The sequence below is a fragment of the Coffea arabica genome, chromosome 1c, assembly GCF_036785885.1.
Source record: "Coffea arabica cultivar ET-39 chromosome 1c, Coffea Arabica ET-39 HiFi, whole genome shotgun sequence".
Lineage (NCBI taxonomy): Eukaryota > Viridiplantae > Streptophyta > Magnoliopsida > Gentianales > Rubiaceae > Coffea > Coffea arabica.
In genome coordinates this window covers 55,445,867-55,459,273 of record NC_092310.1, presented here as the reverse complement: position 1 = coordinate 55,459,273, position 13,407 = coordinate 55,445,867, and the positions used below count along the sequence as shown (strand labels likewise).

The 13,407-nt window shown below is 39.2% G+C and overlaps 2 protein-coding genes across 5 annotated transcripts; both read left to right on the top strand.

Moving 5' to 3' along the window:
- The first annotated feature begins 620 nt into the window (after positions 1-620).
- LOC113730911 (uncharacterized) lies at positions 621-4,047 on the top strand. Its single transcript, XM_027255902.2, has 3 exons — positions 621-1,288; positions 1,570-2,653; positions 3,568-4,047. The coding sequence occupies exons 1-3, from the start codon at positions 885-887 to the stop codon at positions 3,847-3,849; spliced, it is 1,770 nt and encodes a 589-aa protein (XP_027111703.1). The 5' UTR covers positions 621-884; the 3' UTR covers positions 3,850-4,047.
- Positions 4,048-7,180: 3,133 nt separating this feature from the next.
- On the top strand, positions 7,181-13,407 carry LOC113730902 (ubiquitin-activating enzyme E1 1-like). Of its 4 annotated transcripts, none has more exons than XM_072079678.1 (7): positions 7,181-7,353; positions 7,603-8,019; positions 8,736-8,953; positions 10,015-10,809; positions 11,030-11,898; positions 12,002-12,434; positions 12,694-13,407. In XM_072079678.1, exons 2-7 carry the CDS (start codon positions 7,626-7,628, stop codon positions 13,288-13,290), a joined length of 3,306 nt encoding a protein of 1,101 aa, XP_071935779.1. In that variant the 5' UTR covers positions 7,181-7,353; positions 7,603-7,625; the 3' UTR covers positions 13,291-13,407. The 4 variants fall into 4 exon arrangements, with proteins under 4 accessions (XP_071935779.1, XP_071935777.1, XP_071935768.1 ...); XM_072079676.1 differs by having other exon boundaries at positions 7,213-7,353; positions 7,613-8,019; XM_072079667.1 differs by having other exon boundaries at positions 7,213-7,353; positions 7,610-8,019.

Here is a 13,407-nt window from a genome sequence, read left to right as displayed (position 1 = left end):
ACTCTTTGAATCGTCAAATTAAATACGAATCATTAAGTTTGTAGGTTCAACTTATAATAAAATTAGAAACCTCCATTTAGTAAATGCCCATTTTTTACAAGTTCATTCACAATTCAACTTAATAAACTCATAACCTCCAATTGAACTCGACTTTTGCCAAATGTCCATTCTAGCTTGATTCATACTCAAAAATCCCATATTGAGTTCCACCAGGAAGAAAATAATAACAAATCCAAGCATAATTTAATATGATTAAGATTATTTTTTTTAGAGTGAGGATTGAATTGGATGGCAAGGCAGGACAAAAAAAAAAAACGAAGCAGCTCATTTGTTCTTTGCGCCTTTGCGTGTGGAAGATTTTGGGGCCGTTAGTGGACAATATTCATAAGTCATCAAGGCTTTGAGGCTCTATCCAGCTTCCAGCCTTCCACCGATCTGCCGCAAGTATCGGTGGGCTGGATCTTCATCTTCCAACCCGACGGTTCAACAGCTAGAACGAGGTGGGCCCGTAGTGCAAGTTTTAAAGAAAACCAATGGACCCACTTTCGTAAAACTGCCCCATTCTCCAACGACATCGCATAAAATGCTTCTCAAATCTCACACACACATCAATACGAATCATGATGATGATGCCAAAGCATCTCGCGGCCTCCATCATCACACACGTATTCACACATTCCTCGCGGTCCTTCACCGCTCTCTCAATTACTGAAACAAGTCAAACAACCCACACCCCCCCCCCCTTCTCCCCGGGCCCCAAATCGCCTTCTTTTCATTCTCCATTTATGTCAGACGACGGCAAACGGTACAGAACCATGAAAGCTGAAACAGAGCAACGTTAGTCAGCCATTGCTAGCTTGCTGAAATTAATCCAAACTTTAAACATGGCTGCAGCTTTAGAGTGCTGGTCGAGCCGAGCCAGCACGGACGAGGACATGGTGGAGCAAGTAGTCTTAATGAAAACGCACCACCGATCCGAAGCTTCACAGGAGACCGCAAATTCCGCCACTACAACTGGTGATGGTATTAAAGAATCCTCCGCAATGCAGAAGCGGCTGCAGAGGCTAAGCCGCAACGTGTCTGAAGCCATTGCCTCGCTCAAGAATTCCCTCAACCTCGACTCTGCCCGCCAGCCCGCGTTTTCAGCACAATCGGGTGGACCCGAAAGCTGCCGAAAACAGATTTGGGCAAATGTTGTGCGAAGCTTAACTCAAGTTTATCCATGTAGTCAGCTCCCACAAAAGCTCGTTAACAATATTCGCAAACATTACGATTCTTTACCAATAAGGTACACCAAGCTCAACCAATTCTTATAGTACTATTTGTTTTTCAAGTTTCTTGCATGTTTTCCCAAGTTTGTACTCTGAATATCTACGTCATTTGGATGTCCTGTCTCACATCACGTGTTTGGAATTTATGCGATCATTCAAATTAGTATCACATAGACGGAGTTTCCGAGCTATCATTCTAGAACATCGATCGCTCATTGCTTTTGGGATTTTGATTGGGTCCTTTCTTTTCTTTTTCTTTTTTTTTTCTTCTGATTAATCGTGTCATTTTGACATTTAGCTATGCACAAGCTGGATTCGAGATGAAGGATGTATTTCTGCATATGAAATTGATCGAGCAAGCGATAAAGGAGGACCATCCAGCGATAACGATACAAGAAGTGTCTGTTAACGAAGTTAGTGGTTCAGTTGTATTTAAGCTGATATTTGCTTCTAAATCTTCAATTTCATGGCCAGCAATGTCAGGGGCGCTTGATAATGCTTCAATTTGTTGCAAGAAAGTTCAGATATTTGAGAGGAAGGATTTCACTTTGGGAATTGTTATACTTTTGGTTCATTCTGGGCTACAAAAGTTGTTCAAAATGCGGATAGAAAATGCACTCAAATTGTCTCTAAAGAAAGCTAAAGGTACTACCATGAAGCTCCCATTTAGGCTTTGCGGCAGTCAGAAGGAGAATACTGGATGTAGAGAGTTCGGAGAGATGGATGAAGATAACCGGGAGCAGGATCATAGAAATGGAATTGAAAGTTTAAGCCCAGAGATTCAGTTGAAAATGCCTTTACCAAATAGTTCTATCATGGTTTCAGTTGATGAGTGGCAGACTTTGAGAGCAGGTGGGAATGAGATTGGGAAGTGGCTGCTGAACACGGATGGTCTTGAGTTTACCGATCAGATTGGGCCTAATTCGTTTAAGGGGGTTTACAAGGGGAAAAGGGTGGGAGTTGAGAGGCTGAAGGGGTGCGACAAGGGGACTGCAGCTGACTTTGAGCTTAGGGAAGATTTATTGGAGTTGATGACATGTGGGCACAAGAAAATTTTGCAATTTTATGGCGTTTGTATTCATGAAAATCATGGCTTATGTGTTGTGACTAGACTAATGGAAGGTGGATCAGTTCATGATTTGATTCTGAAGAAAAAGAGACTTCAAATTAAAGAACTTATTAGGATTGCTGCTGATGTAGGGGAAGCGATCAAGTTTATGAATGATCATGGTGTAGCATATAGAGACCTTAATACACAAAGGATTCTGATTGATAAACAGGGAAATGCTTGCCTGGGAGACATGGGAATAGTTACAGTTTGCAGGAGTGGTGGTGAACCTATGGAGTATGAAACTGATGGCTATAGGTGGCTAGCTCCTGAGGTTGGTTGATCACATCCTCTTTCCATGTCACTTAAATTTTACTCCTTTGTTCATTCGCAGAGTAGATGATTCAATCTCTCATCTCATGTAGCATTTTTTGGCTAATTGAATTTGTACGAGATGAAGATCTCCTACAAATTATGGTTTTTGGACTTCTGTATTATCATTAGATATATGTAAAATTAAAGGATAGGAGTATAATAATGGTGCATTTACAATAATTTAGAGTTTTGTTGGATGTGCTTCTCATGATAGGCTGTTTCTTCGATATCTTATGCCAATAATTAGGAGCATCATCGTGAGCATGCGTAACTTGTCTTCATAATTATTTTGCTTCACACCTAAAAATATTCTTTGCCTTTATAGCTTTACCTTGGACAGGATATCTATAGTGCTCTACTGAGAACAAAAAGGTTTCTTTAATCTAGCTTTATTTCCACTTTCATTAGTTGTGGAGGCTGTGTGGTTGGCCAAAAGCTTCCTTGGCTCCTCATAGTCATAGTATTGGATGCTTTTCATCCACATTAACCTTCTACAAATGAATGTTATCCCTTATTATTGGGAGGGAGAAAAGGAATGTTATACCCATTTTTTCTGTATTCAACTATTGAAGGATTTATATCACGTGATGGTTTTAAATTGAAGTAAACTTTGCTGAAGTTGTCTGCCACTCTTCCTTGATATGGACTTTACCAAGGAAAATTGTACAAAGAGAAGACAAAAACGACCAAACCTAGTAATCATAAACAAACTTTTATTAGTTCTTTACCCCACACCAAACCTTGATGGATTAGAAAGGCTTTCATTTTCAGTGATTTTATATGTGATGCAAATACGAAAGTCAATTCAAGATTATGATGTTTACTAACATTATGTTTTTTTTTCCTTTTTTTTTTTTTTGGTTGTCATGATAGATCATTGCAGGTGACCCTGAGTGTGTTACTGAGACATGGAAGAGTAATGTGTATAGCTTTGGCATGGTTATATGGGAAATGGTTAGTGGTGAGATGGCATATTCCGCTTATTCACCGGTTCAAGCTGCTGTTGGAATAGCTGCCTGTGGGCTTAGACCTGATATCCCAAGAGACTGCCCCCCAATCCTACGCACTCTGATGACCAAGTGTTGGAACAATTGCCCTTCCAAGCGTCCTCATTTCTCTGAAATTTTATCAACATTAATTCATGCATCCTGTTAACAACTGTGATAACAATTAAATGTTCTTCATCAAAAAATGATATAGCCATCCTAATGTACTTGCTTGTACAAGATATCTTACAGGAGTATATGCTGAGATGCCTGATAGATATACTAGAGAAACCGCATCTTAGGTTCCAATTATAAGAAGTTATTAATATAGAACTTGAATCCTCATGTTGGATGCTTCATTTTAGGATACGTATTATTCTTTTCTAATAACATTTCTTGGTTTGGGGAGGCTAGCTAGGGAATGAAAAATGTTGTTGTTGGTCCCCTCAATTAGGGGCGCAAACGAGTCGAATCGAGTCGAGTTTTGACCTAATCAATCTAAGTCTTAACTTAGGTCCTGTTTGGATTGTCATTTTCTACCGGAAAATTGCGTCGTTTTCCATGATTACATTTTCCTATTATCTTTTTCCTTCACATACATTAAACTGCTACAGTAATTTTTTCATGGAAAATGCAATCCAAACGGAGCCCAGTTTTATGAAACTTGAACTTGAACTCGAGATCGACAAGTTCAAAATATAAAGCTCGACCTTGAGCTTAAAAAAATAATTATTTTATTTTTAAAAATAAATAAAATTATAATTTGTTTAAAATATATATGTAATTTTATTATTAAAATAAAAAAATAATATATGTGTGTGCATATATATATATATATATATATATATATAATATCGAATCGACTCGTGTATTAACGAGTTGAATATCTTTAAACTTGAATTCAACTTAGTCAACTTGAACTTGAGTCGAGTGCAATGTTGATCGAGTTCGGGAGCGGTTCAATTCATTTGCAACCCTATGTTGTTAGGGTTTAACAACGTCATGTATTCTCCAACCTACCATAGCTGTCTAGGATGCGCAGTAATTAACCCACTGCTAGAATCGGAAGTTTAATTTGGATGGCTTATAGCACATGATTAACCTAATCTATCAGGGTGCACGTGCTAAGGTTCTTGCACTGATTATTTGAAAAAGCCAATATGCCCATGTGCAATCGTCTTCCTGACTCGTGTTTTTATTCCCTGCAATTGTAGCTTTTGATAGGTAAACTGGACCAAAGTACAGTGGCTTGAGTTGGAAGCAGCTTTGAACTTTGCATAAGTTGCATTATCGGAACTGTTTTTCCTTTAATCGGTAGACTTGGATTAGGTGGAACTCTGGAAGCAATACTTCTCATACGCAGTTCATTTGTTATAATCCAAAATCTCTTTAGTATTCGATCAAAAAATGCTCTAATGGATTTGAAAAAGCAAGTGCTCTAATCAAAATAAGAAAGATCTTGTGCCTGGCGACTTGCTTGATATCGGGAATTTGTGTTTCGTGCTGATTAAACAACTTCAGTTTGCTAGATTTTTTAGTTTGTCTCTATTCATAATAAGAAAAATAATTGATTGATTTTTTCTTTTTATCATTTAATGACGATATTTGCCGTGTAAAAAAGAAACAAAGACGCGATAAAAGGGGAGTTGCTCAATTCCAGAGTTTGTATACCAACGACTCGTACACAAACACACAGAAAATGCACGCTGATTTAGACATGCATCCCGCAAAATGGGTGTCTGGGGATTTTTGGGAGTTTGGACCGCTGATCCAAGAACCAATACAAGGGCTTTGAGCCTGTCTTCCCACATGACAAAGATTTACCCCAGTTTCAAAAGCTTGTGGTCATGCAGTAGACAAACATATTTTCCATTCTTAACTTCCAATTAATTAAAAAAAGAAAAGAAGAAAAGAAGAGAGAGTAGGTATTTCTACTAAAATGTTGCAAATGTTTGTTGAACCACATGTTGGGTCGATGTCAGAAATTAGCAATATGACTACCCCAAAAAAAAAAAGGTATGTGTATATATATATATATATATAGACACAGACACAGTAGAATCGACAAACTTGGAAGATCCTTTGCCAGAAACTTCGTTGCTCATATTGTGGCCCATATCAGTTCAAAGACAAACCCAAACAACATTTTGTGGCCCATTCTATAGTTTCACGTCAACCTAAGATCAGTCATATGTCCTCGCAACTAATACGTAAATGTCGGTTTGGATTACTCTTTTAAAAAGTTTTTGTTTGAAAAAATAATTGTTCTGTGGCGAGCGATTTGATTTGATGTATGTATAATAAAAATGTACTTCAAAAATATATTCATAAAAAGCTACAGTCCAAACAATGAGTCATAGCAAAGTGAAGAATTTAGTTTGTTTGTCAAATTTGGAATTTCAAAGGTGCTACAAGTCTTTCCCTTGCTAAATGCCAAACCTCTTGAGTTTTTCTTGCAATTGATTGCAAGAGGCACAGTTTGATCCAACTCTTCGAGCCCTACCCATCAATAATTACAAGTGCTTACTTCTCGCGTCCTTGAACAGCAAAGGGTGGAATGGGCATTTCACCAAATAAGTCCAGGCACCGTAACAAGTAAACTAAATACGAATCGCTCAAAATACTATTGGATGTGAATATGTGTATTTAATAGAAATAACCATATTCCAATCATTTCATTTCCATACTTCCCCGGGTAGTGTTATTAATTTCATGGGACATTTATGGCAACAACAACATGGTTTATTATTTGCACAATTTATTCGTTTGCATTGTAAATATATTTTTAAAATATTTTTTATCTTTTATATATATACATATTACATTAAAAAAGTGTTACAATAATTTTTTTTAAAAATATTTCAAATAACGTCCTATCAAAACCCACATACACATGCTACTCTCTCTCAAGACAAACACATATACACACACTATTCTCTCTCGAGATTAGGGATGTTTACGAATCGGTTCGCGAGCTGATCGAGTACGAGCTCGATCAATATCGAGTTCGAGTCGAGTTTGAACTAATTAAGTTGAACTCAAGCTCAAAACACACATACACATACTACTCTCTCTCTCTCTCTCAAGACAAACACACATACTACTCTCTCTCTCTCATGACAATTAGCGATCCACTCAATGCATTATGGATCCCAAAAAAGCGAAAAGAGAAAAAGGAATATCACTAAAAGAACGCAAAAACGACGTAGTACCACCGTTTAGCAAATCCCCGACGACGCCGAATCAGCACGTGCGCAAAACGGACGCAACAGCGCCTCCTTCCGCGTTTTTGTCAGTACTGACCTCTATCTTTCCCCGTCTCCTTTCTCTCTTCTATTATCTCTCTCTCTCTCTGGAACAGACATCAAATGATGAAAGAAGCATGTACCCAAACTCTCCTCAGAATAGGGCCGTTTGGCTTGGCACCTGTCCCCTGCCCCAAACCCTAAGGCGGACTAACGCAAATCCTTAAATACCCTTCCTCCCTCCCTTCTTTCACTACCCCCTTCAGGAAAATTCTTCTCCAAGTTACTGGTTCCATATGCCATAGCCACTCCCCCACTCCGAATACCACTTTCTCTCACTACTAATCCTCATTTCTCCGCTACTTTCTCTCTCTAAAAACTTTCATTAGCAGAGATTCCATTCTTTCCCTCTCCGCAGCTCCAATCTGGTACGCCCTCCCTCTTTCTTCACTCCATTATGCTTTGATTACAATAATAAAGCTTCGTTTCTTCATAGTTTCTACTTGGAATCTACCAAAAGATGGCACTATTTATCAGGCTAGGGTTAGGGTTCATCGTCGGTGTTGTTTCACCTGTTTTTATTGGAATTTTGCTTTCTAAATCCTCCGATCTTGCTCTTTTACCTGTTTGTTTGACGATAATTATATTGATTGTTGTTTTGATGGGGAATTGTGGAGCGTTCAGCAGCTTGTTGCACTATATGCTTCCTAGAAAGAGAACTGTTGAAGGCGAGGCAGTTGACGGAGGCGACGACAAAATTGATTTTGGTAGCAGTAGCAGTTGCGATAGGGAGAGCGTTCTCAAGAAGCTTCGGATCGAAGGTTCGGTTTCTTCCACGTCGACCGAGAAGACCACTACCAGCGGCGGCGAAGTAAAAATTAGCGGCTCCGGTGCTGATTTAGGGAGTTCCAGTAACGGTAAGGACAGCGGTGAACGGTCACTGACTGAGATGGCCTTTGATGACGGTAATCCGCATGATATTGATGAAGATCTCCACAGCCGGCAGCTTGCCGTGTATGGTCGCGAGACCATGCGGCGGCTTTTCGCTTCGAATGTTCTTGTCTCCGGGATGCAAGGCCTCGGTGCTGAAATTGGTAAGGACTATTTTCTCCACTCTGGAATGCTCTGAAATGTCCTGGAATTGGTCCAGTTGTTAATATTAGATCTTTTAATGGTCTTCTGATTAATGTTATTTTTTTTTTGCTACTCTATTGTATGGTATTGGATTAAAGTCAAAAGCCCGTGAGTTTGAGCACAGTTTGTTACCTCTTGTGTATCTATCAATTTATTTCTCTGCTGTTGCTTTACTGCTTTCCCATTCCATGTGATATGTTCAGTGTGTATTACAAGTGGGCGATAACATTATGTAGCTTAACCAATGATTCAGAATACTTAAGATCTGTTATGGATGAAATTTATATTATTGGAGATGTGGTTAAGAATTTTTACATTCAGTTGTTCTATTATAAACTTTCAAGTCTTCTTCAATTGTTATTACACAAATACTATTGGGACATGCAATTGACTGACCACAGTTGATCCTTTAAGGTGTTAGGAGTTAAACCTTTGGTTAACTAGGTGACATGTAAATCAGAATTGATATTATCTAGTCAAATTTGCCAGCCTTTTGAGACTTTCTTTTGGTTAGGTTTTGTTCTGATTGTTTCGTGACTGTACTTGCATAGTTATTTTTGGGAGAAGACCTGGCTATTCATCTGCACTCTGAGTTCATAGATAATGTCGGGTAACAGTTCTACTTTTTGCATTATCAAAAAAGGAAAGTTAATGATTCTACTCTAATAAACTGCAGCAAAGAACCTTATACTTGCTGGTGTGAAGTCTGTGACGTTACATGATGAAGGATCAGTGGATTTATGGGATCTGTCCAGCAATTTTGTTTTTACAGAGAATGATATCGGTAAAAACAGGGCACTTGCTTCTGTTCAAAAGCTACAGGAGCTTAACAATGCTGTAGTAGTTACGGCTCTTTCAACTCAATTGACTAAAGAACAACTTTCTGATTTCCAGGTACTTGTTCTGTTTTTACTTGTCAGCTACTTCATCCGTATTTATATCGAAGTAACAGGTTTATTAATATTAATTTTAATGACAAGCCAGTGGATTGCTTTTTTTAGAATGAGATGACCATTCTGCTACTTTTATTTGGTTAGATCAATTTTTTTCCATTTTTCAGGTGCCCCCTTATCTCTCAATGTTTTTTGGTTTGCATGCTTTGTTTGGTGCACAGGAAATATATTGGTAGAATTAAATAATTTGGTCTCTGAAGGATATCAACACTCAATGTTTCGTTAATAACTACCCCATGTACTTGTTAGTTTTGGAAGAGATATCCATCTTTAAAGCATGTTGTCTTCTTGTTATGTGTTGTGTGATGGGCAGTTGTGCTGTCTGAGGTTCTTGTATTGCCCTGCATGGCATTGTGGACTGTCTATCAGTCCCAATTTTTTTTCCCTGTTGTCATTTAAGTACATGAGCATTACATTAATCCTGGGTATAAATTGGGATTACTGGTGCAACATATAGGTGTCTGCTATATCTTACGGCATTTTTTGCATATGACATGCATTACTATATTGTGCTCATGATCCCCCGTTTATCCCTTGTTCAGAGCATTGCTGTCCGCTGATGTAAAGATGTGATTGGTTTAGGACCATTTAACTAGTGCTACATAGGTGGTCTAACAGGACATAATTGCATATGCCTTTCAGCTGATTAGATTAGCACAGTATTTGAGTTGTGATTGGTGTTCAATTCATGATATTTCTGTAGGTAACTTGCTTATCTTTTGCTAGGTTTTATGGATTTTGGGTTGGTGATTTCTTTTTTAGATACTTATACATCTTATGTCATACGGAGCTTAAGTGGTCTTTCCTGGTGGAGTTGTTTTGTTCATGAATTTTTTGAATTCTTAAGCTGATTTTTCTGTTGGTGCATACATTGACCATACATTGACACATTCTGCGGTAGTTTTTATTTTCTATTGTTATTATTATTATGGATTTTTTAGAATCATTCAGATACTTGTTATTTGACATTGAAGTGACCATTTATGTATATGACTGGCACAGGCTGTAGTTTTTACTGATATCAGCTTAGACAAGGCAATTGAATTCAATGATTTTTGTCACAACCATCAACCTCCTATTGCTTTTATAAAGACAGAAGTGCGAGGCCTTTTTGGCAATGTGTTCTGTGATTTTGGCCCTGAGTTCACTGTGGTTGATGTTGATGGTGAGGAGCCTCATACTGGTATTATTGCCTCTATCAGCAATGATAATCCAGCTATGGTGTCATGTGTGGACGATGAAAGGCTTGAGTTTCAGGATGGGGATCTTGTTGTGTTCTCAGAAATTAAAGGCATGACAGAACTTAATGATGGAAAGCCAAGAAAGATAAAAAATACAAGGCCTTATTCATTCATCCTTGAGGAGGATACTGCTAATTTTGGTCCATATGAGAGAGGTGGCATTGTAACTCAGGTGAAGCAACCCAAGATTTTGAACTTCAAACCACTGAGAGAAGCACTAAAAGATCCTGGTGATTTTCTTCTTAGTGATTTCTCCAAGTTTGATCGCCCGCCTCTTCTGCATTTGGCCTTTATAGCACTAGACAAGTTTGTGGCTGGGCATGGACGCCTCCCTGTTGCAGGTTCAGAGGAGGATGCTAATAAGCTTATATCTATTGCCAGAGACTTAAATGAAGCACTAGGGGATGGGAAACTGGAAGATATCAACCCAAAACTTTTGCAGCATTTTGCCTTTGGTGCCCGAGCTGTTCTGAATCCCATGGCTGCCATGTTTGGTGGTATTGTTGGTCAGGAGGTTGTCAAGGCATGCTCTGGAAAGTTTCATCCTCTTTTGCAGGTAATATAATTTGTATTTGTTAATTCATGTCCTCTTACTGGATTATTTTGTAAGGGTCTTGTATTTCTATGATCAATCTTTAACATGAGCACCTGCAAATCCCTCCTTTCCTTTTTTTTTTTCCAATTCTTGCTCCTCTTTTTTTTTTTGGTGAACAAGTCGACGTTCTAAACCTCGTTTATTATGAGCTAATGGACACTTTATCCTTTTGTTGATTCAGTTCTTCTACTTTGACTCTGTTGAGTCTCTTCCCACTGAGCCATTGGAAGCTAGTGATTTCAAGCCATTGAACACTCGTTATGATGCCCAGATTTCAGTTTTTGGTGCTAAACTCCAGAAAAAGCTAGAAGATGCTAAAGTCTTTGTTGTAGGTTCTGGTGCACTGGGTTGTGAATTCCTCAAGAATTTGGCTCTAATGGGAGTTTCTTGCGGCAGTGATGGGAAGTTAACAGTCACAGATGATGATGTTATAGAGAAGAGTAACCTTAGTAGGCAATTCTTGTTCCGCGACTGGAACATTGGCCAGGCCAAATCAACCGTTGCTGCTTCATCTGCTGCATCAATAAATCCTCGCCTTCACATTGAAGCATTGCAGAATCGTGTTGGCCCTGAGACGGAGAATGTGTTTGATGACACCTTTTGGGAGAACTTGACTCTTGTTATTAATGCCCTTGACAATGTCAATGCCAGGCTTTATGTTGATCAGAGATGTTTGTATTTCCAGAAGCCACTTCTAGAGTCTGGTACTCTTGGTGCCAAGTGCAATACTCAAATGGTCATTCCCCACTTGACTGAGAACTATGGTGCATCAAGAGATCCTCCGGAGAAACAGGCACCTATGTGCACTGTGCATTCATTCCCCCACAACATTGACCATTGCTTGACCTGGGCCAGATCAGAGTTTGAGGGCCTGCTTGAAAAAACACCAGCCGAGGTGAATGCTTACCTTTCAAATCCAAGTGAATATACATCTGCAATGAGAAATGCTGGTGATGCGCAGGCCAGGGACAATTTGGAACGTGTTATTGAGTGCCTCAACAGGGAAAGATGTGAAACATTCCAAGATTGTATTACATGGGCTAGACTCAAGTAATGCCTCATGTCATTTTAGTTTGTCCCTTTTCAAATTTGTGAGGATAGAATTAGTGCCTTGTTCTGTTTGCGGTTTCTGACTGGTAATCTGTATCTGTAGGTTTGAAGATTATTTTTCCAACCGTGTGAAACAGTTGATTTTTACTTTCCCTGAAGATGCTGCAACCAGTACTGGAGCACCATTCTGGTCAGCCCCCAAACGGTTCCCTCGACCCCTCCAGTTCTCTGATGCTGATCCAAGTCATCTCCACTTCATCATGGCAGCATCCATACTGCGTGCTGAGACATTTGGTATTCCTGTCCCTGACTGGGCCCAGAACCCAAAGAAACTGGCTGAAGCTGTAAACAAAGTCATGGTTCCCGACTTTCAGCCAAAGAAAGATGTGAAAATTGTGACAGATGAAAAGGCTACAAGTCTCTCTACTGCTTCAATAGATGACGCTGCTGTCATCAATGAATTAATAATGAAGCTGGAGCATTGTCGGAAGAACCTAACTCCAGGATATAGGATGAAACCAATTCAGTTTGAGAAGGTTTATTTTCTCTGTCTCATTTTACACACTACATTTCTTTCTGTGCAATCTTACTTCTTAGAAAGCATTTTACCTGTTGACCTTAACGTCTCAGGCACATGCATGAGTATTTGTCTTACTAGTTGTTGTTTGATTGCACTCTTAGAGAATTTGTACTTATGTTTTGCACTACCATGAGATTGGAGCAAGTGTCACGAATGTGAATCCATTCTGAACTATATGTGCCTGCTGATGTTTGACATTGTTATTAAATGTTCAGGATGACGATACAAATTATCATATGGATGTGATAGCAGCACTTGCTAACATGAGAGCAAGAAATTACTCTATACCTGAAGTTGACAAGCTGAAAGCCAAATTCATCGCTGGAAGGATTATTCCTGCAATTGCCACATCCACTGCAATGGCTACTGGATTAGTTTGCCTTGAGCTCTACAAGGTGCTAAATGGGGGACACAAGATAGAGGATTATCGTAACACCTATGCTACTTTAGCTCTGCCGTTCTTCTCCATGTCTGAACCGGTTCAGCCAAAGGTTATCAAGCATCAGGACATGAGCTGGACTGTTTGGGACAGGTGGATAATAAAGGACAATCCTACTTTGAGGGAACTGCTTAAATGGCTTGCTGACAAAGGCCTAAATGCTTATAGCATCTCGTGTGGAAGTTGCTTGCTCTATAACAGCATGTTCCCTAGGCATAAAGAACGAATGGACAAGAAGGTAGTGGATCTGGCAAGGGAGGTGGCCAAGGTGGAGATTCCAGCATATCGCGGGCACTTGGATGTTGTAGTAGCTTGCGAGGATGATGAAGATAATGACATTGACATCCCTCTCATATCCATTTACTTTCGTTAGGACTACTAGTTTTAAGCAAATGTAATTCCTGTCTACTGATGAATCAGTCAGCTGCATGTACAAGTATTTTCCAACTTTCATGCATAAAATACAGAATGAGATGTTACAGCTGGGACA

Coding starts and splice junctions, on each gene's coding strand:
- LOC113730911 (XM_027255902.2), top strand. CDS start 885: ATGGCTGCAGCTTTAGAGTGCTGGTCGAGCCGAGCCAGCACGGACGAG. Junction 1,289..1,569: donor TACGATTCTTTACCAATAAG/GTACACCAAGCT, acceptor TTTGACATTTAG/CTATGCACAAGCTGGATTCG. Junction 2,654..3,567: donor ATAGGTGGCTAGCTCCTGAG/GTTGGTTGATCA, acceptor TTGTCATGATAG/ATCATTGCAGGTGACCCTGA.
- LOC113730902 (XM_027255889.2), top strand. CDS start 7,446: ATGGCACTATTTATCAGGCTAGGGTTAGGGTTCATCGTCGGTGTTGTT. Junction 8,954..10,014: donor AACAACTTTCTGATTTCCAG/GTACTTGTTCTG, acceptor TGACTGGCACAG/GCTGTAGTTTTTACTGATAT. Junction 10,810..11,029: donor AGTTTCATCCTCTTTTGCAG/GTAATATAATTT, acceptor TTGTTGATTCAG/TTCTTCTACTTTGACTCTGT.